Here is a 24045-nt window from a genome sequence, read left to right on the forward strand (position 1 = left end):
AAATCAATACAATTAATGGTTATAAAAATTATTTTCATCGCAAAATAACAGATACATAAATAGTAAAGGCCACGACCGATTTGTTGTCGCGGCTGACGCGATAGGTCGGTGTCGGGGACAGTGACTTAGCAGTAGAATCTCTGCATCTCAGGTAGAATATTAAACGTGTTTAAATCTCACGACGACCTAGACTGTCCCCCAACGATATTGCGTCGAGCTGCGTCGTACGAGACTGTCTGGTTTAGCCTGTTACCGACAGATCATTAAAGTGGCTGAAAATACGCTTATTGTCTGTTCAGTTGACGAAAACTTCCATCTGTGTAACATTAGTAATCAGTTGACCCTTTCAAATAAGCAACGATGTAGGAAGGTGTGCCAATCTCATACTACAAGGAAGCTGTACATCAAGATTTCATTTGTATTACACTAGCAGCAAATTTTATTTCAACCATTTAAATTGGTAAACTTCAATCGCTGTACAATATCTATAAAACGATCTTTCAAAGACGGTTATATATTCGTTATTTATTATATTAATCTATTTATGTGCTATGTATTCAGTGTCTGATTTATTTATTAATGTAGCATTTGTAGCTAAGTATTTTAAATGAAAGTTAATGCACACCAAATATCCCACCTTGTTTCTCCATCGCCATTATATTCAATGTGACATTTCTTCCATATTTTTTGATGTAGGCCTAAGTGTTGACATTTTGTATTTTATATCATTACATGTAAACGTTGATAATAAAACAGGGATAAATACAGACTTTTTTCTTTGAAATGTGTAGAATCTACTGATTAATAGAAATGTGTGATGCCGAAAGGACAGGGATCTGCGCGGGTGTTACATAATTTCGGCATTGCCTATCCACCCACCTCCCCATGATTTAGGCCCCTCTGAGAAAAAATAGCTAGCAAATTTGAGGCCATAATGCAATAGAAATATTAATCTCAGATTACCATGAACATTACAAAGGGGGGGGGGTGGGGGTGGGGAAAATTTACTGGGCATGAAGAAGAAAGGGGCTTTGTGACACTGTAAAAAGGAATCGATGCGAGTAGGGAGAGGATGATTTGGAGAACGATGGAGGTAGAGAGAAATTGACATGGCCAGGGTGAGACCAGCATTAATGGGGATGGTAAAGAATCTGGAAGACTAGAGAGGGATTAACTTGGGTATGGATAAATCTGTATTAATAGGAAAAACAGCCAAGAATAAGGAGAAATCGATTTGGTTACTAAAGGATTTAAAAACGAAGTGTTATCTTAATATCAAAAGTGTTGAAGATATAGTTTTTCTCGATTCACGGCTAAAAAAGTGCCTGCTTAATAGTAGTGCACTCCCCCCGGGCCCTGAATAAGGTTTGGTCGTGGTATCATGATATACTTTCCCTCAGTTCGCGGCGAAAAAATGGTCCCTAAATAGTGGTGTGACAAAGAAACAGTTCTAAGAACTCATCAACAGCCTTCTTATGAACCCAATAGCAATGGCAGACACAAACATAATGCTAAAAACAGTGTTCAATATTCACACTTTCAACTCAGTTTAAGTACAAATTTAATTTTTTCCCAATAAGATAATTTACGTCTTTCGAAAGTGACATCATGGAGGGAACCCCTGAACAACTCATAAATCATGTGTAAAAAATATGTTATCACAATAAATATGAGGTTTTACCCCAAATTTGTGAGATTATTTCATTATTTTTGAGGTATGTTTAGAAAAACCAGTCTTGGCATACATCAGTTCATCATGGCAGTAGCATATCTAAATGGAGGTGCAATTCCCCAGGAAAAGTACTCTTCAGGTACCTCAACAGAAATTTTCTGAGCAAAATAATTACACTCAAGTAGTTAGAGATCACCTCATCAAGTAATTTCCCCACCCTCCCCACATTCCATCACTCATCCTCATCAGTCCCCTTCCCCTAGATATAAAATAGACACCTTTACATCCTATTGCATACCAAGTTATGCACTATAAAAAAATCTTATTAATAGGTTCTCCGGCTTATGATGTACAGTTATTTTTAGTTGCGAGAAAAACTCCTGGTACTTTACATGATTTGAACAAATGACCTTTGATTTCAAAGTTGATCACCTTAATGTTCAAGTTAAAGCTACACTCCTGAAGTACAATAATTAAGCAATTGTGCTTAAAATCTGTTAATGCTATTGCACTCAGACAGACATAACATCACAGCCAATAGCAGAGGGAGTAAATCCAATAGATGGATATCAACACAGCAGAGGGAGGATTTACACTAAATGGATTTGCTTTTTAACAACTCTTTGTGTCCATTGAGCTGTGCTCAGATTACATCTGTAGCATTGTATACACCCACCAGCAATATTTGAGATTTCACAGCTTTGATATCAATAGATATTAAAATTACTGGAAACACTGATGATACAATTCTTGGGTATCACAGAGGTCAATATTTTTTTTTTCCAAAACTCTGCAATGGATTTGACTTATGTGTATTTTCCCCACAAATACATGCATCAGCCAGTGCGTGAAGATTGCGTTTAACGAGTAAATGACCGTTGGTGTCGGTCTCGTCCCCCTTGTCGGTTGTATCCGGCCCTTGACGATCTTGGCGGAAACCTGGAATAAATAAACAGCATTTATCAGTCTCCAAGCTGTTAAAGATGTCTGACAATTCTGGAAAAGCCAATTAAACCATTAAATAAATAATTTAAATATTATACTATTGAATCTTTGTATGGCAACTCACTCCTGCTACAATGTAAAAATCACCTTTAAAAAATAAAACTTAAAAATAATTAAATAAATAAATAAAGGGGATGATTCTGGTGATGCTGATGAGACAATACAATAATAAAAGTAATAAAATTGACTTCAGTATACCTTCCATGATCAACCTTGTTCCCCTGTGTAGACCAATGCCCTGGTCGAAATCCTCCCCTTCCTCTCGTATTTGGTCTTCGCTGGCTTGGTCCACCTCTGCCTGGGCCTAAGCTGCCACGCATCCCACCTCTAGTGCCACCCCGCATGTAGGGATTATCCCGTCCCCTTCCACCTGCTCGGCTTGGAAGGGCCCTGCTGTCTTGTCTATTGTCAGGCCTGTGGAAGAAAGACAAATGACACAAGCATCACAGAACTGATATTTCGATGTAATAAACAATAATTTTATGATTAATTTTCATGCTGCAAATTTCCATGTAGGCACATAACTGATACATGCCAGTAAGATGCATGTCCATGACAATGCTGGTGTTTGCTGTGACCGCTTGATCAGATCACAAACTTTGTTTGAGTCTACATCACTTAAGCCTCTTTCAGACAGAAAATACCGCAATTATACCGTAGTCACGCCGGCGCTATTGCCAGTGTAGACCTTTTCACACAATTAGTAAAAATCCGGTATTAATACCGTATCCTGTCTGAAAGGGGTCCCGTGCGAAATGAGTATTTTGCGTCTGTGCACAAAGAGGGCACAATTTTTTGTTTACTTCATTAATCTAATAAAACAATACCGTAATGGTAATATAAATATTAAAATATTATAATATGTTTTCATGCAAATTCAATACAAGGTTTTTTGTTTTACAACTGGATGGAACTGTCAAAGGTTTGGTCATGCTAAATGCCATGTACAACAGGATTTAATTAAAACCAGGATATTTATAAAACCACAGTTCAGGTATAATTAATATATAACGAAGATTTCCTCGACCGCAGACTATATTGGCAACCCTGATCTAAAAACAACTCTTCTCGCATTCAACAAAATTTTTTCGCACTTTGACCTCTGATTTGTTATGCTTCAATGCGTAAGACGGCAATGAATCGCTACGGTATTAATGTGGTATTTTGACTACTGTAGGTCTCAAGGAGGTCTAACCTAAGCCGGCGTTTAGGTGTATTTACCCTTTCACATAGAATGCCGACATTCGTGAAAAACGGTATTAATACCGTATTGCAGGTCTGTGTGAAAGGAGTATAAGTGTTGCCAAGATAGTCTCCATTCAAATACGTTGATTGATTGATTGATTGATTTATTTATTTTCCACATAATGAACAAAAAAAACATATACATGATCAAACATATTCAACAAATCTACGTTGCTTAACTTTGGTGATCGGATTAGAATGTACGTATAATCTGGTATGGTCTTATGTGCCTCACAAACACTACATATCATACAATATGCAATCACAGTTAAACAATGAATTTAACTCAATCTATTCCCTATTTATCCTATTAATTACAACACACTGTAAGACATGGCATTCCAGTGTTTGATAAATACTTCCATCTTACCTTCGATGGGGGAATCCCCTTCCAGGACCTGATGGATGTGAACCACGCCTATTATCCCACTGGCCACGCCCTGAACCGGGTCTTTGAGAATTGTCTGCAAAAAAGGAATCTCAATATTTCATTGTACAAAAAAATAAATGTGAAAAAAGGTGGAAGAGGAGAGATGGCGAGAGTACACAAGTTATTTACATTACAATTTTTCAATTGATAAACGTTCTGATTTTATTGTACTTACTTCTATCTCCTAACTCTCTTCTGTTGCCATAGCTACTACCACTTGGTCCATTCCATGGACGGTTGCCTTGGAAGCCACCCCTTGGACCTCCTTGACTCATGAAGCCACGCCCATTTCTGTTAGGTGGGAGTCCCTGTAAGAATGACATTAATGTATGAAGGCAAGCGAAGACTTTGAATTACACAAGATCATGAATGCACCTTTACATATTGGAAATCAAAGTTTACCTGACCAATCAGAATGAGTTATTCAATAAGCATGGCAAGAAATATGCGCATGTCCTTCATAAACACAAGTTTACGACTGCAAACTCAGCCATGTTTTTTATACAAATGGCTGCTGTTTTGTGGCAACAATACAATAAGTATGAGTGTAGTAAGGCATCTAATAAAATGAATGATACTTTCGTTTACTTTCATTTACTCATATTATTCAATATAATAAGTATTCATTAATAATAATAATAATAATAATAATAATGATAATAATAGAATGATTAATTGAAAACTATTTTTATTAAAGACATATTTTTTTAGAAGATTGAGCAAATAAACTTGATTAACATTCCCTGTCTTAAACAACCAAACTATTCTCACCTTATTTGGTCTTTTATGCTCTGGTTCCTGTTCCATTGCAACAAAATCATCAACATGCATAGAGGGCGGTCTGCTAGTATTCTGAGGGCGCTGTCTGAAAGTATCATAAGGCCTTCGACTGTAGGAGTTTCCACGAGTCATTCCTGTGTTAAGAAGATATCATGTTTGTGTAGTAATCTGTATTTTACTTTTTGGAACCTACAATTCATGTTAAATTTTACTGACTGATGACAGATTGATTGATTGATTGACTGACTGATATGATGTCAAGTTGGTCGTAGCAAATATTTCAGCCCTGCGGCTAAAAGACAATGGATACGTATGCAAACAGTGTTTAGTTACAAGTTCAAACCTATTTAGCAATGCAATATATATTATCTTAGGGCCTCTTTTATGTTGAGTAACAGAAAAAAAATTTTAATTTCAAACATTGACAGTTTACCATGAGATCTCTTGATTCCACCTCCAGCCCTATTCATACTACCGGTGACCAGTGGACCGCGACGCCTTGACCTAATAACAAAAAAAGGAGATCAGTTTTAGGAATTTATGAAATACAAAAATGCACACAAAGTAATGGTGCTGTTGGTAGTAACCCTAAATTATAATAAGATATGTGAAATACATGAAGTTCTATTCCTACCGTGTAGTTTTCTTCTTTAATTTGTCTGAGTCAGCTGCATCACGCTCAAGTTCAGCTTTAAGGTCAAAGGTCGGCACACATGCAGCCCTCATTTCTTCTAAATCACATGGTACCTGAAAGTAAGCACAGTTTTTTTTCTATAAAAATTCTATAATTTTCTGCCAATTCAAAGATGTTCTTCCACCAAAAAAAAAACCCAGTTCTTAATAATTTACAGAAATACTTAAATGATTTTTTTGCTCTTATTTTCCATTGAAAGTTAATAAAATATACAAATCAAGCAAAATTCAACGTTAAAAAAACATGTTAAGTTTGTGTGAGGGGTGAGCAGACAGGTTGAGAAAATAATCCTCTAATGCAGTACAAGCTGTAATACTGACAAGAGTGCAAAATTTGATTGGAAAAAAAAAAAACAAATTCTTACTAGTTCCGGTTCAATCTCGCCTTCATCCATTCCTGGTACTCCTATCCAGTATGTTGGACTCAAGCGATCATCGTCTAAGTCGCTGACAACATAGACTACTCGCGAGTTCATCTGTTCTGTTAGACTCATTTGGGGCGGTAGGTTGATTTCACCGAGATCGTTGCACTTGGAAGAATCTTCGGTGTCTGACAGTGTCTGTGCAAGGTTTGTAATTGTTTCCAATAAACTTTCTAGAGTCAGATCTTCTTTGCAACACTCCTACAAAGAAATATAAGTTCATAAATACCTCCTAATGTACCAAAATGGTGAAGAATATACAATATGTTATCATTCTCAAATAATATTGTGAATCAAGTGGAAATAAACAAAAAGAAAATTTGTAGGTAAAGTCAAAAAAAGTTTTGATTTATTGACATTTGTTACCCAACATCGGAATTAACATATTATGTGGCACTTATATTTCAAGAAAAGGATAAATTATAAATTAAATTACAAAGTAATGAAAAAGAAAAACACCGTAGCCTGATAGCTGAATGATAAAAGCTTTTTGAAAATGTAGCTTTCTTAGCATCAACAGCCATGTTTATTATTTAATAAATGCTAAAATAATATACTATTAACTATAGTGACAAAATAATTGACTAATAACTAATTCAATTATATTATAAAAAATACAGTTGGCTGGAGTGTAGTCTGAATTGGGTTGTAGTATACATATACCACCTTGCAAATTGAACTCAGAATTGCTGGCAGTGGACCTATTTCAACTCATGCACAAGTGTACAGCATCAACCCCCTGGAAGAGGGTGTCCTGTGCCAAAGAACACTCAGCAAAGCCTGTTTCTGGTATCCCACAAGCACATTAGTGCCCCACCCTGCTAGGGTGTTTACTGCCTCTGTCTCAGACCTTCCCAGGGGTCAATGAAAGCAATTTGCTGCTCGTATGTAACCCCTATTGCAAGCATCCAGCCAACTTGTATTTAATAGCAGAAGTAAGATGTGTTTATATACAACATATATTCAGGTTTTAGTGCTGAACTGGTGTTAGATTTAAACAAATTTAACAAGCAATAAATAACATACTCTAAAATCATGAAAACATTGCCTAATAGGTGTGGATATTATTTTTTTTTTAATATGAAAAAATTCTTAATATCTATTAAATAAATATCATATAAAAACTGTTAAATACTTATATAAGCACAAACTCCTATATACCTAATGAATATTCATGAGCAAATTATTTGTAAATCTCTGCATTGGTTAGTTTAAAAAAATGTTTATATTTAAACAACATTAATCATTGTAAATTTCAATTTTAATAGATTAAATAATTAATAATAACTGGATTTTGATATAAGTTTAATTTATATCTTGTTTGCATAAGTTATGAATATTAATGAGCTGATTTAATCAGTTATATATATGGTGTAAAATAAACAGCCACTTCAAATTACCTCCAACAATTTCTCTAAACTCAGTAGCGGATGTTCGTTGGGATCCCAGCGCAGCCATTCCCTTATTTTGTCCACGCTAATGGTGTATGTGCGGTAAGTGCCGGGTTCGACTTTGACATCTGGATCTGGAGCGGGATTATCGTTGGTCAGTAGCACTTGGATGAGATCAATGGCAGTTGATAGCGTTGAGAGGCAGTCAGAGCTTTCTTTGTTAAATGTCGATTGCAAACGTTGAAAGAGTGCATAGAAGGCAGACGGATTCCGCTCTAAAGCCCTGCAGAAGAATTAAGTATAAAAGTTTATAATAGGTAGTTTTCGCTGCACGACGTTAACCTTAACTTTAACGTTAGTACACAATTTGCAACGCGACAGCTCTGCCCCTTTTGTAAACAAAGCGAAACACACATGCACAAACCCGTACCTAACGTACATTGAGCATGTAAATACTGAAATTAACATACTTCGCAACACAAGATGAATAAATTATGACGTTATTTGTTAAGGTTAATGTCATGCGGTGAACACTACCTATTATTTGCGAAGTACTCTGTTATTGTCCAGATAGTACAGTCTCAAACATGTCTCAAGTTCCACTAAATTTCACTATAATACTTGGCAACCAATATGTTCTGATAGACACTTTCACACTACAAAAATCTACCATTTAATTTACAAAATCAGTGGTAAGTATTTACATTTTTAGATGGTAAAATCCATAGTCATGGTCTAGAAGCATGGTGAGGTGTCTAAGAGCTGGCAAAATGGAAGCATATGATTGGTCTACACTGCTCACATGATCCAACATGGCTGTGCACATTGTCTCCATATGTTCCTTACATGGAAGGCTGTTGGCAAGTTGCTCTGCAACTGGAATGTCTGTTGGTAGAAGGGACACCTCAGGACCACAAAGAACTTGCTCAATCGCCTGAAAGTGTACAATACAGAAAATTAAAACAAAATAAAAGGATGATTACACAATATTGTTTAATTTCATTTTAGTATCTTAAATGAGTTTAAACAAGGCTTTCCACTCTTACAGATACAAATAGTAATTCATGGAATGTATCTATACATATGTCGTATTTCATAAGTGTAGGTAGGTACTCTGCAGTTTCCCTGTTTATTCTGACAAAAACAAATAATTCCAATTAGTTAGAAAACATAAATCCGTCAATGTTGATTCTGGATGAGTGAGAACAACCGACTATTGCAAATGTTCCCCTAACTAGAACACCCCTAAAAAATATTAAATTACCACATTGTCAGCCTCATTATTTTATCTCTCTGTGATTGCAATGTCATGTTAGTTCATCATACAAGAAATATCACAATTGCCTTTTGTTTAATATTTATATCTAATAAGATGTAACCACTAACACAGAAAAAAAACACAACAGAATAGACATTTTTTTTCAGACAAAGAAAATTAAATGTGTATGTAAATTTGATTTGATTATTTCTTACCACAATGCATTCCTGTGCTTGGAGGTGGGAGGATGAGTCATGGGCTACGTTTAATAAAACTAGCAACCGCGACAAAACTGCTAAGTGAGAGTCCTTGGACTTGGAATTACTACTGTTGAGATAGAAAATAGAAAGTGCACGGAAAGAAATGTAATTTGTTTATAATACTACATAAAAGATCTATACAGTTATTTTTAAAATGACAAGAAGCAAAACTGAAAGAAAACTTTGATTTGATCGAAAGATACTGAATTGAATTGAAAAAAAATGGAAAAAATCACATTTGTATACAAGATGAACTTTACATAGTAGTGTGCAAGTTATTAGCATTCTGTTGAAAATTAAACAAAGAAAATGATTTCCTCAAGAATTGAGAACCATATTAATAATACAATGTATGATAGTAGTCAAACATTCCTAACATGTTTACTACTATTTTGTTTAATATAAAAGATTTCTAGACCTCTTTGCTTCCCTACCTTGTTCGGAGCATGTGTAAAATAGCAGCTTTGATGGATGGTTGTGAGACGAGGTAACTTAGCAGGTTTAGTATATGTGCCGTGTTTGGTCCGCAGTGTCGCTCTTTACCATCCTCATCACACTCTCCCTGTGCCTCGAGCAAAGCTTTCAAAACAGCACTAATAAAACAAAATGTGAGATGAATCACAAACTGTACTTCAACTGTATTCACCCATAATTTATGCCCAATACAAAATACAAAACATGAGAATAGGCTGGTGTAATGTATAACTGGCAAGAGGCCCTCAGACCTGTAGCCTGCCAAATAAATCTATGTTTCTGTATTTTTATTCATTTAGTTAAAAACAAAACTGGATGTTTTGTGAGAACAATACAGAGGTCAACTCATAGTTCTCCAGTGGGAAAGATTTAAACAATATAATACTACTATAAATAATATTTTTGGCTGCATTTACCAGCAACATAATGTATTTATAATCTTAATTTACTCATATATACAGGGTTATTCAGTGGATAAATTCTAATAAAAACTGTAATTGACAAAGTGGAAAATCTACTATTATTATCAATAATTATAACATTCCACATGTAAAATAGATATTTAAGTTTAATTTATATCATATTTTGTAAAAGGTAAACTTCCAACCTGCAGGAACTGCTAATTTAAGAAACCTCACTGAAGCATTATAGATGTATAATTATTATCATTATTAATACTAATCAAAAGCAAGATTAAAGAAATAAAATAGATGCATACTGGACAAGGAGCAATGCTGTTGGTGCGGCCAGGTCAGCCAGCTGCATACAGACTCTTCGAAGGGACTGCTGGAGAGGGAGACAACTACTACCTGAAACACAATGATAAACAGGTTGTCAATCAATCAATCAAAAAATCAATCAAAGTAACATATGTACAAATAAACAGTATTACAGACAAAATCAGTTGCTTGTGTTAACAGTGGTTGATTCATGAAGCAAGAGGGCACATACACAGGGTGCACAAATGCCACTACCCTCCATTTTTATGACTTACTTGATATATCTTTGATTATGTTTTGTATTTCTGTACTGAAGCAGTGTAGATAGCAGCTCCACATTTTGCGTTGATTCAAGGCCTGGTTTGCTTCATCTTTGGTTAAATTCTGTACAGCAGTAACAATCAAACAAAAAATAAATCAATCAATTAAAAAACAATTAAATAACATACAAATAATGAATGTTTATGAGTGCAATGGGAAGAATAGTTTCTTGAGTTCAATGGAACAGTCAATCTTTCAACAAATGAAAATATTCGTTTCATTGTACGAATACAAAACATTCATTATTTATTTTATAACACATCTAAATAGATCAGATCGACCTAGGCCTAGCTAGCCTGGCTTAGCCTGACCTAGTTCTATCCTCCGCGCAAAACCTAGGGCTAGGCTGGAAATCCATCAGCACATTTCGGATAATAAGAGCCGAATTCCGTACAGATTTTGCCAAGTTTGAGCTGGTTTTGAGGTATCACCCTCCGGAAAAAGTCAGTCCCACACCTACATGTAATACAATCAAAAGATTGTATTAGGTTGAAGTCATTTTGTATCCATAGGCAACGTGGAATGGATGATTCGGATGGGAAAAAATGCACGACGGAACATTTAAACGATGAGTGATGAAATGGGCAAAATAACTAATGTCACGTGGTACGAAATCAACCAAGCAATAAATCAACATTTAAAGTCTAACATTAAATCAATCAAACAAACATTCATTCAATCAATAATAATATTAAAGTGCCTTACTTCCTGAGTTTGGATTGGTAGAGGAAGGGGAAGCATCTCTGAGAAGATGGTTAAACCCCCAACAAAACTGAGAGGTGATAATGGAATGTATGCAAGTAGTTCCTTTAACATCAATCCCCATGGACTGTTCACCATCACTACAACAAAACAAAAAACAAGCTCAACATATTTATAAACATAAATAACAATGTACACATTGTTACTATAATTTGTTACTTCAAAAGTACAATTGCACATTGTGGAAAAAGTAGAAGTGGTTGGATGCAGTGGAAATGGTTTGGTTTCCTAACCTCAAGGTCAGAGGTCAGGGTTTCAATCCTTCGCTGAGCATTTCGGTTGTGTCCTTGAGCAAGGCACTTCATCTACATTGCTTCAGTCTACTCAGCTGTATCAATGGGTATGAGCAAATTGCTGGGAGTAACTGCAGTGGACTAGCATCTCACCCAGGGGGCCTAGCATCTCACCCTGGGGGATTATCGCACTTTCATCCACTTCATAAACTGGGGATAAGCTCCAGCACTATTAGCCCCATGGCTCAGCAAGGATTTACATCTTACACTTGCCAATTACAGGTGGAGTGATGCTCTATAAACAAGTCTTTTTAAGAGGCTTATCTGTTAACTGTGAAACCACAGCAAATTAGTATTTGAATTTACTAACCTTCTTCTCTGACTGGTTGGTCTGAGACACATGTCGTAAAGGTCAACAGAATATCCAGGATGTTCGACAAGATTGATTGGGTCTCGTTACTAACAACTCCAGCTGATGCTGCTGAACAGTGTAAGGTTGATGACAGCGTTAATAAGTGCGTTACCAGGCGTTCATTTCGGAACTATGGATGACAAATTTCATAAAAATGTGGGTGAGCTATGGTAAATTTACAAAATAGGTGTTAATAGTCATCATTTTGGCTTAATCTAATGAAATTCAAGGTTTTAATCCAAATGCTAGTAACAAGCGTAAAATTATAAATTTTAAATTCCTTTAGATGGGGAACAGGTACACAATTGGCAGGATGGTTGGTCAGTGAATCTACTTCATGACTTGGATGACTAGAAAACAAGTCTTTAGGTGAGATTCACACCAAAAATACTCCAGTCCTGTCCTAAAATTTTAATTCATCGTCAGCTATACCTCAATAGCGCTGCTGCCTAGCAGTTCCGTGACCATTCCATGGATGAGTTTCAGGAGCGGTGTTACCATGGATTCCAGTAGGAATGTACTGGAACAGTTACAGCCTTGTATTAGTTGCCAGGGACGCATCAACAAGTCACCGATTCTCTGATAAAAAAAATCAAAATACATTAATTAAATTAATTCAAAAATAGAATGTAGAGTGTATACATCTGTTTTGTTACTGAATACCAAATGATAAAGAGAAAAAAATAAACAAATAATTATAAGTTATAAAAAAATAATTGTACATATGTATTTTGTAATGGCAAAAATAACATACCTTCAACAGGTCAATGAACACATTCATTGCATCGGCAGAAAACAGTTGAATTGTAGCAAGTTTGTATCGAAGGTCTTTTTGTTGTTCTGCGAATAACATATTTACAACTGAACAGTTTACTACACATCAACATTCTAGTGAAGTCTTAATGTATAATTCCTATATATGAGTAATTTATTTGGGCAAAATAACAAGCCAAGATTCCGTTTATGGAACACCCCTAAATAAAAATGGAACTGTATACGAACCATGCTATTTTTTATGTGTTCAATAACATGAATTTTGGAATATGTCTATCCAGGTAAATGTTTACAAAGTAGGCCATACCATTTATTATTAACAGGAAAATTACACTACCATTATTGATGTTGGTTGAGTGAGATAATTAGACAGACTATATCAATTCTCTATGAAATAGAAACACCCTCAAGAGTACAGAATGGAACAGAATGTCAAGATTTGTTTATGGCGTTTACATGTTCTAACTTAATCTGAGACACATTAGATGATACAAGAAAATGCCAATGAGATAGGTTCATACCTCCACTGACCATGTCTACTGGAGGACAGGCAAAATATTTAAGAACTCGCAAACATGTGACCATTCCTGGGCCTGTTCCTGCCAAATCTCCAGACAACATGGCAGAGTTCTTCTGCATGTACTCTACTAGCTTCTTAATGCTAGTCAGGTCATAAGTAAGATCTTTCACTGGGTCCAACCATTTAATGAATCCTGCAGAGATAAATTGAGTAATGTACTGTTTAAAACAAACTGCTACTTTTTTAAAGAACCAATTTTTGTTTAACTTGTACCTGATTTGAGCCAGTTGAAAATTGTTCTATGTGTAATCCGAAAGTAGACAAAAGGGTTAATGGGTGGGAACGTTAATGAAATTTTTCAATATATGAATTTCTTTACATTTAAGTAAATTATTGGCTTTCAACTGAAATTTAGAATAAGAAAATATTATAATCTTTACCAACTTACAGATGAATTTTTAACATCCCTTTGCAATAGACTAAAGGTCTATTTGATTGCTGGAAAACCAATTAAGAATTTTCATAGTGAAAATTTAATGTATTACATTAATGTAATATTTATGAATTTTGCCAGATTTTATAAGATAGTGTATCATCAAAAGTGATTGCAATTCTCTTTCTATAAATAAAAAATTGAAGTATGAGAGTCTGAGCATTTAGAGATTTGGGTCATTCTTCAGTTAAGTGAACATTTAGTGGTTTAGACAACCACAAAAAAAATATTTCACATTTGAATTTCCTTCATGGAATATGAATATGATTATTATTATTTTATGAATTTATGGTTTTATATACATAGTTTTAAATTTTACATTTAAAAGAGACCAGACATACTTCAAGTTACTTACTTTACGAATTATGGCATTTGGAAAATTGGAGAAATGAAATTAGGACACGCATTTTTAGGGGGTTTGGCAACGTTTTGTTAAAAATATGTTTATTATTTTCCACATTTTTAGATATTACATTCTATCAGAAAATGTTAAAGATTATTTTACAGCAATTTTCCTTTAATACTTTTCATTTTATAGTACCTTAAATTGGCGGGCCATGGTATGACCACTTTACTAAAGAATGACCCACTTAAACATTAAAACATAGCCACACAATATTACCATTTTCTTCCATTGAGCAGTTGAGGATTCTTGCAGAATAATTCTTCAAAACTGTAACATCATCAAGATGCTGGAGAAGGCACTGTAGTAGCTGAGATGCATAACCATAGGCAACAGAGACTAGGATTTTATGATGGACATCCGGTTCATCACCTAGTAGTAAATGTTAAAATCAAAAGTTCACAACCAAAACATTAATACAAGTCAAAACTTTGGTTGATAAAACTAATCTAAAATAATTTTTATTCAGTATAAATTTTGGTGTTCTTCTTGTTTCCGTAAACATAAATATACTAGTATATAAAATTTAAAAAAAAATTAATGATTGTCTTACCTGGTAATTCCAAGAAAGGCAGTAAATAATCCAGGTTCTTATCTAGAGCAAACACTGAAGCAAGGCACATTTTACCAATAGGTGAAAACATCATAGTGTAGGCTGCACCAAGTATCTCAGCCGCCTCCTCTCTCTCATCCTCACCCACTGCTTCGGCGCTTTCCAGAAGGCCTTTCAGCTTGTCCACATACTGGAGCACCTGCAGGCTTTGAAGCAGCTGGAGGCCTAGGCTACAGGACTCATTCGTTTCTGGCGTTTCATCATCATAGCTGCTAGTCAGGACTTGGATGATTGCTTTTGCTGTGGTGTGATTTAAGGAGAGAAACTGGAGGCCTGGAAATTTTGGAATAAGTGGAATTAATATTAGATTTATAATATTCTTAATATGGTAGCGATACAGGATATTAACCCACAATCAGGTCACCCGACTAACAAATCAGGAGTGATGTCAATAGTGGTAGAGTGGGATAACAGTATAAATTGAAAAGTGAATGAGGAAGAGTGTATTTTTAACCATATTTATAGAGGGTGACACTTCCAGCATATCCTAGGTCAGATGATGTTCAAGAACCCTCTCAAATAAATGAAATAATGTGATGCTTTTATCAGTGAAGCCTCTTATGAGGCTCAGGGTGTGGAGTTGTTTTAGTCATGATAAAAGGTTTTGCTGTCACAGGAACTTATCCCAGGAATTAGAAGGCGAGCATCTTAGCCACTAAGCTATTCAACTCCACTCCATTTATATGAATGCTGCCCTCTTTGATTTAATTGCTGAATGAAAAAAACAAGGTGTGACTCGGAACTCAGAAGCTATTCACCTCCACTTCAAGTGTATAAATTGAAGTGCTCCTACACAGCAAGTAGGTGATTCCATTATATTTGACAGGTAGGTTTTGCTAAGAAAATCTAGGAATTTATTGACTGAAGTTAAGAAAACAATGATAATAACAATATTAATTAAATAAAAGTATATTGAATGATAAAGACACAATAACAGCGCTGTAGGCTTTATCAGCAAAACGTACCACTAATTGTTGAAAGTAGAGATTGCAGCAAGTCCCTGATGCCATCAAAGATTCCATCATGAGCACTAGTTTGGGGAGACACCAGCAACATCTGAACACATTCTAGTAAATGACTATTAAAAAATAAAGGTAACAGCAAAATCAACACCTGTGACTTTGAAAGAGTTTATCTCTTTGAATCCCCCATTACGGAAGTACTTTTTAAAAGTAACTAGCAACATCCTTTCAAGAGGTACTATCATGTTACAAAGCATCGGTCAGATGATATGATCAGTAGATTCTATAAGTCAGTGCGGTTAATTTGATACAGTATTTGAACAGATTGTCTGTTGCATATATCAGTTATATGCCCATATATGGATTTGACATCATATGCCATTAATATATGAGAAAATCACAATATTTGTAACCGAAAGCTTAATATTGTTGAAAGACCCTGAATGTGCACTTACAAGAACTATGATTTAGAATTTAGCACAATATATATTTCAAAAATACAGTAATTTAAACCTAACAATCATTGTAACACACCTGCTCTGGAAAAGATGAAAGAGCATTGGATAAGGATCGGCGGTGTTTACTTCGTCAGTCAGTTTTACTGTGGTTGGGAAGGATTTGATGGATGGCTGCACCTGCAAAAGAGAGAAAGACAGGACACTGTGTGATCTCTGACAAATTAATCAACTAAATTAATTTTTACATCTGCCACACACCAGAGCCACTCACCAGTTTGAAATGTGCTGTTCTGATGGTCTCCACAATCTGCTGAAGGCACTCAGCAACTGTCTCAATGTCTTCCACCAGAGAAGATGAAGCTGATTGAAAAGCTGATACCGGTACCATCATTCCACCTATTTCCATAGGTTCTGGTGTGGGCGTGTCTCTTGCAGGCTCCAAAGCTTCATCTTTCGGTGTGCTCTTTTCTTCTGATATAGTCTCTAGTTCAGCTGGTGGTGATGTATCTATAATACTAGATTGACATAAAAAAACCAGTGATTTTTTTGTTTGTTGCCAATTTCAATTTGTTTAACATTAAACTTAATATTAACTTTTCTTTTTACTTAGACTTCCTAATATCAAACCTATTTTCTCCACACATAATTTTAGCAAAATAATGGATGCCATGTATTATCTTAGGTTCAGATGGTGGTGATGCATCTATTATATCAGATTTACATTTTTTCATTGTTGCCATTTTCTATTTGTTTAATATTAAATTTTATATTAAACATTTTAAAGTTTTTAAAACTTCCTTATATCAAACCTACTTTCTCCACCCATAATTTTAGCAGTATTTAACTTACAAAATAAAGGATGCCATGTACTATGAGGTTGTTTTAATTACAGGACTCGAACCAATCCCTCTGGGATTGAAAAACGAGTGTGTCATTGCCAAGCTACAGCGTCACTCCATGTACATACCTTTGGGTGCTGCTCCTTAGCTTGGTGAGTACCTCATATGCATGGACTTTCTGAACGAGGGCGGTAGACGCCTTCATCACTCTCACAGCCTGCTTTGATAAGAGTAGTCCCAGAAGCTTCTCGTAGCCTGTTGACTCTACTTTATCAAGCCTGATTCTTTTAGGTGATGGAGGTCCATGATCACTTTCAGGAGACACTTGCAAGAGGTATTTTAGGCCAACCTGCCAGTTGGTTAAACTGTCCAAGGCTTTCAGAGCAATCAGTTTCAAAGATGATGCCATATGATCAGCAAAGAGTAATTTAAAAAGACTTTCAACAGTAAGCTTAGCCTGTCAATAAGACGACATAAAACGAACGTTTTCATACTTTATATACAAGTCATATCAGTTTCATATAAAAGAAAAACTGTTCTATGTAGTTTGGTCTAGAACAAAATGGCAGAGGATACAGGAGCTGGATTCAATTGAAGCCATATATGTAGCAAATGGCATGGTAAATTAGAAAGTATTCTGCAGCCTTATGAACCCCTAAGCCTGAAGATGATAGGAGGGTAATCCTGCAATTGCATCATATTTTAAAAATGGGTAAATTCTCTGCCATTCTGGCAAAAACTGATCCATGTTCAATTCATTTGGTTTTCTATCATAAGTTTTTTTTGTTTACTTGATCTTGAGAATGTGTCCATGATGGACTCGAAACATTGATCCTTTTATCAATAAATTTTGTGTCAAAGTTATATAGTAAATGTCTGTTGATTCGTATGTTCAATTACTAAGTTCATTATAAATAATGATGTATGTTCACATTTAAATTCCATTTAATTGTAAGAGCAATAAAGAGTTGAAATGAAATTTCAATGTACAGTTATATTAAATGCTTGCAGTACACCATGTAGATAATTCTGAAAGAACTGCTGTTTTTGTTGAGAATGTCAACACGAGTCATTCTCAACTAAAACAATATTTCTTTTCAGAACAATCTACGTGGTGTACCGCAAGCATTTAATACATTATTACTTCACCATGCAAACCTTCAAACAATATCAATGCACAGTACTTAATTATACACATAAAATTTAGAATGTTATTGCAAGCATTTAAAGACGACCCTTCCAACTTCAAACATGCTCTATGATTTGGAAACATGATCATGTGCAATGTGTAGAGTTTAAATCACACTACTTGAAGGCAAATCACATCCCCTACATCATCATGAGCACTTACAATGAGTTTCTGTGCTAGATCAGTATCAGAATCAGCTATTACAGAAACCAGCTTCATCCCTGCTTTCAGTTGTCTTGTGTTAACTGCCAATGGCTGGGTCAGTGCTATGTCCATGTCCAGAGCTTTTATTGACCAGTCCATTACAATGTCCACCAGCTGGTCATCTAGGTAGGCTAGCCAAGGCATCACTAAAGGTTGAAGTTCCTCTAGAGTACTGATCCATCTAGGAAAACAAAGAAATTCTTTCTTTTTCTTGTTTTCCTGTTTACTTATATTTTGTTTTTAGTTAATGTTAATCAATTAGAGGTTTCTACATTTGACAGAACCATATAACTTCAATCAAATTATTTATATCATTATCTATTTACTACCTATAGGGCAACTCACCTGTGAGGGATATTCGAGGAGCTATGGGCTTCTAGTTAAGTCTTAAGCCCAAGTTTAGCTCTCTCATATGAAACAGTTCATCTTCATCATTAGCTCTCCATAGCAAACATATTACCAAGAAAACAGTGTAATTTCATAGATGTGTTAGTTCCTAAGCTGATATAAGTATTTTTACTTACTTTGGTCCATAATCTTCCTCGCTATGACTTCGTACCATATCTGCCAACTTGGTGACCTCTTCTGGAACACTGTCTACAGAGGGCGTCCTTTGTAGCTTAGACTTTAATAGTTGGAATGGTGTATGGTATGGGGCTGGGAAATTCTGAAAGAAAAACAAGCCATCAAATGTAGAAGAAATGGCAAACCTGAGAGTTTAAAGTACTTATATAATACTTAATTTCAATATTATAATACTTAATTTCAATATTGAGATACTTCAAAAAGTTTCAAATATTCTATCATTTGACAGTGTATACACATTTTAGGCATCTGATAAATTGTGTGGCAAGTCTAATCAAAGTTTTTCCAGCTACACACAATCTTTATGGATAGCAAATACAGTAATGTACTGAAATTTAGTTTGATTTATATAGCGCTTTATACAAAGGTCTCAAAGCGCTTGATGGATGGAACAGCTCATACAGTAGCTTCCTTCTCCACTAAGGGTCATTTCTTGTCTGAGCTACCCGGTAAACCACTTGCCTGCCCACCACAATAATCTAAAAGGCATTTATTTTATCATTGATGTTGTGCAACTGTAAATATACTTGAAAACGCATGTCCATGAATTTTAAGATTCAATTGTTTTTACAGTTTTGTCCTACATAAAAATTGTTTAGCTTCGATGAGGAGCTCTAGAAACACTCGGCTGCTTGATTAATAGATCTTTTTTGTATGGGCGGCCGTTAGGGCCAATATACTCTACTGCCTCTATTATACTGCCCTCATCGCAGCTTTCAAGATTACAAGAACTTGTTGTGAAGAAGAGCTACAGAGACATGTCATTAGAATTTGTAGATAACTCCTTGAGTAACTTGCTTCGTGCTTTATACTGTATCCGTATCTTAAGAATTTAGAAACACCACAATGTTGATTAAAAACTCAATATACACCTCAAGTGGTTTGATGAGAGGTAAAGTGTCAAATGGGTCATAGATTCCAATAGTATTCCATCCCTCTTCATCTGCAATCTGCTCAGGATCAAACTCATCCTATTTATTTAATTTTAAAAGATAAACAATACAAGATAAGATAAGATAATACACATCTGGATAATATATACAGTTTTATACTAAAACAGAAATTGTTTGGTACACTTTTTACAGACTGGAAATAAAAGTACATCATAACTTCAGAAAGTTAAAAGTAGAATCTATGACATAAACAGTCAAGAGTTTACCTGTGTCTACTGGTTAATCTCAGATATATGTAAGGCACATACTGCATCCTTGGACAAGTTGTTTCATGCATTTCTCTAATCCTCTGTGCAATAATCCTAATTTAGTGCATGGAATATGACTACTAATTACACACTATTTATTATTTATTCTTATAATAATATCAATAAAGAGCATTACATTAAAATATTGCTTCATACTGACATCCTTTTTTTTCACATTGTTTAATGTGAAAATGTATCAAGATTTATCAACGGTGAAAATAAATAGTATACTGCATTTATTGCAATGCAACAAAACAAAATTTTGAACAGATCTCTTACGTCTTCCATTAAGCTATCTAATTCTTGATCATCTATAACCTCTTCATCACTAACAATCTCCTCATAGGCATGATCCATGCCCTCACCTGGTTCCTCTTCATCAAAACCTGGAGGTACTGAAAAAATTAGAGTAAAATGATAATTCACTAAGTGTACTTACTATAATACACTCCAGTTTTCTCTATAGGTGCACTGTGTGAGGGCATATATAAAGGTGTATTTATGAAGATGTAATTTGGCTAAATTCAATCTGGTTTATACCAACAGACATCATGGTTTAAGTATATATGTGTGGGTATATGTTCATGTAGACATCAAATTAAAAAATTAGTTCATGTAATACAGTAGAACCCTTCCTTTGATTTTAACACTACAGTTATGGTTATTGAGGAACCGGAGTTTCTCTTTGTGATACCAATCATCCATTTCTGAGGGGTGTCTAGTTAATGGACAATGGCAATAGTTAGTATATTAGGGTATAGAAGAAATACGCTGATTGCTTACCATCTGGAATGTCACCTGTGGAAAGGTTCTTACGATCTACAGGTGAGTGCTCAGGTGTCAGTGGTTCAAAGAGTTCTACTTGATCCTCTGCTTCAAGATCTGGCACATCAACAGAAGACTCCGTACTAGCTTCAGTCTTTTCTACCTCTGACGAGGCATCAATGTCTGGGGGTGTGTGGGGTCCAGAAGGTTCCCCTGGAGGAGTCCTAGGCCCCCTGTGCTTTCTATGTTCCTCCCACTGACGTCCATGACGTTCTTCTTCCACCCAGTCACCTTGTTCTCGCGATTCCCAAGTGTCAATGCTTTTCCAGTCTTCTACTCCCTCGCCCCACGGACCCTTCCAATGCACATCTGCAACAGGGTCCTCACTGGTTTCTGGTTCTTTCCACTGTGGGCCACTATCCTCTACATCCCATGAAGTCTCTGCAGTAGGTTTAGGATGCCATTCTTCGGTGACCTCTTGAGGTGGAGTCTTAGGACCTCGCTTAGTATCTTTGCCAAATGCTATTATCTTTTGCTCTTCCTCCGTCATTCTTGGTACTTCTTCTTCCAATTTTATAACCTCTTCGATTGATTTTTTATCCTCACGTCTCCCCTTGCTGTCATCTGCAAAAAAAAGTTAAAAAATGCAACTAAGAATTTCATCAATATATTCAATAATACTACAATATACAGGTCTCACTCCAATTAAAGACCACTTTTGGCACCGGGGGGTTTCCATGGTCTTTTGCAGCTTTGGTCTCTAAAATAATAAAGATAAAAAACTATTGTTAATTTCGGACCACAGAAAAGTGATTGGAGGTTAAAATTTCTTTTATACACAAACCGTATGAACACTTTTCAACATATAATTAATATTTATAATTTTAATATCTGGTATCAACATTTTTCTTTTCTCTGGTGGCCTGAACTGCAAGGGCATTACTAACCTGGCCTCTTCGAATGTGGCTGTTGCTTTGGGGGTGGTGGCGGTGGTGGAGGCGGCGGAGGTGGTGACTCTGATTGTCTTTTCTGTGCAGTCCCAAAGATGGCCAAAGTTACACTTGCATACCTGCCACGAACAACAAGTCCATCCGTGGGCAGCTGAAGCAATCAAAAAAATGTGTTACAGAGCTTAATTAATTCAAACAAAAGTGACTCTAGATTTATTTATAGTGTACTCAAAATTCTGAATTTTTATTTGTTTTGTAATTTTTTTTATATTGTTATTTTAGTGTAATTTTAGTGTATTTTCATATTTGTTGTTTCTATCTATATTTTTTTGTATCTATAAATTTTATGTGACAAAATTACGTGATTTGCAGAAGTATGGTCATGATGATGTCATATCTACACCCATATATGGCCAAATCACAGATATTTGTCACATAAAACCTTTAATAATAATGATGAACATACCTTTGTTTTAGGAACCAGCTGAATTTCTCCACTATCTTGATAATGGAACGACCCAATACGTTCAAACACAGCAGCTCCATGGTTGTTCAAGTTGTTTGCGAAAAATTCTAGTGTGAATCCCCCTGGCTGTGTTTGGCTTTGCAGGAACAGACATAAATACAACATAGGTTTATTTTGATTAAAGTGCAGTTAATACTTAAACAATAACTGTTGCTAATTAATAATTATATTATTATGTGAATTAGCAGAGTACTGTACATATTTAAAAAATGGTACATCATTATTAATATTACTTTCTTTCCTTTCCTAAAAAAATTTTTGAGAGGTAGGCTTTTTTCCATTTATAGTAATTTCAAAGGCAAGAACGGGTATTTCCTCGACAATACAATTAAGAATACAGAAGGCCACATATCCTTGACTTCAGCATTAGTTCGTTGGAAATGGCTTTTTGCATGCCCACTATGCTATATCAAAATTCAGTTTATGTTGTTGTTACATGGTGGGAAAGTGGACTGGAATTGATTTTAGACCATGATGACATTTTTCCCTCCTACAGTACATACTGTAATTGGTTGGTATCCAACAAATCATGGGGTAGCACTAAACAATTAATTACAATGAATATTACAAAATTTGATTGATGTGGCAGAGAAAATGGTACAGTTATAATCTTTCTTCTGTTGTTAGTCTACTTACCCGACAGTTGGTACCTTATGTAGATCAGGATGGACTCTTGCACCCCACGGTATTACTCGGATCTCTTGCACATTCACTGGCCAAGTAAATTGAATTAGGTCGAGGTTAGGTTCCTTCCAAAATAAATTGATATGTCAAAATTACTTTACTGTAAAAAAGATGCACTTCAAATTGGATCTTATATGGCCTACAGATATACAGTAGGCCTAGTCATACAGCAATGCATGTTATCTTGTATATGGTTGTATAGTTTTTATTTATTCATTTCCTTATTATATTTAATTAACTTCTTTTTTTTCAGAACAAGCACATGTTAATAATTGATGAGATTCAGGCAGGCAGGCTAAAAAACGCACTGAAAATTGCTGCAAAAATCACAACAAAAATAATAAGTGTGCAGAAACGTAAACACTGTGAATGAATTTGTTATATATTGAAACAGAACATTAACAAGTTTGAGCATCGGATATAAAAACAATCGGAAATTAATGCCAAAACATTTTTAGTCTAGACCTAGGCCTTGGATCGTCCCCTGCAACCATCATTATGGTCAGCCAATGGACTGCGCCCCGGATATTTTGATCAAGCGCCATTAAAATACTAAGCCTAGCCTAGGCACACAATAGACGTTCCTAAAACCTATATGAAAAGCAACGTTAGTAGATATGTTCATGTTTGTAACTATTTAATTGTATTTTGCAAAGTATAATGAACTTACTTTAGCATTTTCATGGCTGAAAGTGTCGCAAAATAACAAATTCATCGCACCATTTTCCGCCATGCCCACCGATAATCCATTACATTTAGCTAGTCTGTTATAGTCGCTCGTTCTCAGCTGTTATGTGGTAGA

At 35.3% G+C, this 24045-nt stretch overlaps 1 protein-coding gene across 2 annotated transcripts; it reads right to left on the reverse strand.

The window, feature by feature from the left end:
• Nucleotides 1-415: 415 nt before the first annotated feature.
• Nucleotides 416-24045, reverse strand: LOC117113854 (protein virilizer homolog). Of its 2 annotated transcripts, none has more exons than XM_033257317.1 (34): nucleotides 23914-24045; nucleotides 23196-23308; nucleotides 22500-22635; nucleotides 22031-22184; nucleotides 21102-21707; nucleotides 20598-20713; nucleotides 19990-20088; nucleotides 19057-19199; nucleotides 18491-18713; nucleotides 17268-17596; nucleotides 16572-16815; nucleotides 16377-16477; nucleotides 15846-15958; nucleotides 14821-15153; nucleotides 14487-14639; nucleotides 13373-13564; nucleotides 12832-12917; nucleotides 12510-12656; nucleotides 12036-12207; nucleotides 11376-11512; nucleotides 10625-10733; nucleotides 10349-10439; nucleotides 9591-9749; nucleotides 9112-9220; nucleotides 8343-8572; nucleotides 7648-7921; nucleotides 6191-6448; nucleotides 5767-5879; nucleotides 5566-5636; nucleotides 5124-5266; nucleotides 4528-4660; nucleotides 4293-4386; nucleotides 2876-3091; nucleotides 416-2611 (listed from the first exon to the last, which is right to left on the reverse strand). In XM_033257317.1, exons 1-34 carry the CDS (start codon nucleotides 23974-23976, stop codon nucleotides 2533-2535), a joined length of 5739 nt encoding a protein of 1912 aa, XP_033113208.1. In that variant the 5' UTR covers nucleotides 23977-24045; the 3' UTR covers nucleotides 416-2532. The 2 variants fall into 2 exon arrangements, with proteins under 2 accessions (XP_033113208.1, XP_033113201.1); XM_033257310.1 differs by having other exon boundaries at nucleotides 9112-9223.

The sequence above is a fragment of the Anneissia japonica genome, unplaced genomic scaffold (genome assembly GCF_011630105.1).
Source record: "Anneissia japonica isolate Jap-2015-1 unplaced genomic scaffold, ASM1163010v1 scaffold288221_len503873_cov180, whole genome shotgun sequence".
In the NCBI taxonomy this organism is placed as follows: domain Eukaryota; kingdom Metazoa; phylum Echinodermata; class Crinoidea; order Comatulida; family Comatulidae; genus Anneissia; species Anneissia japonica.

Bases quoted from the DNA above. Each gene is read 5' to 3' on its own strand.
- LOC117113854 (XM_033257310.1), bottom strand. From the start codon at position 23,976: ATGGCGGAAAATGGTGCGATGAATTTGTTATTTTGCGACACTTTCAGC. The intron at 22,185-22,499 runs GTATGTTCATCA...TGATTGCTTCAG, and splicing joins AGCTGGTTCCTAAAACAAAG to CTGCCCACGGATGGACTTGT. The intron at 18,714-19,056 runs GTAAGTAAAAAT...TTGTTTTCCTAG, and splicing joins GAGGAAGATTATGGACCAAA to ATGGATCAGTACTCTAGAGG.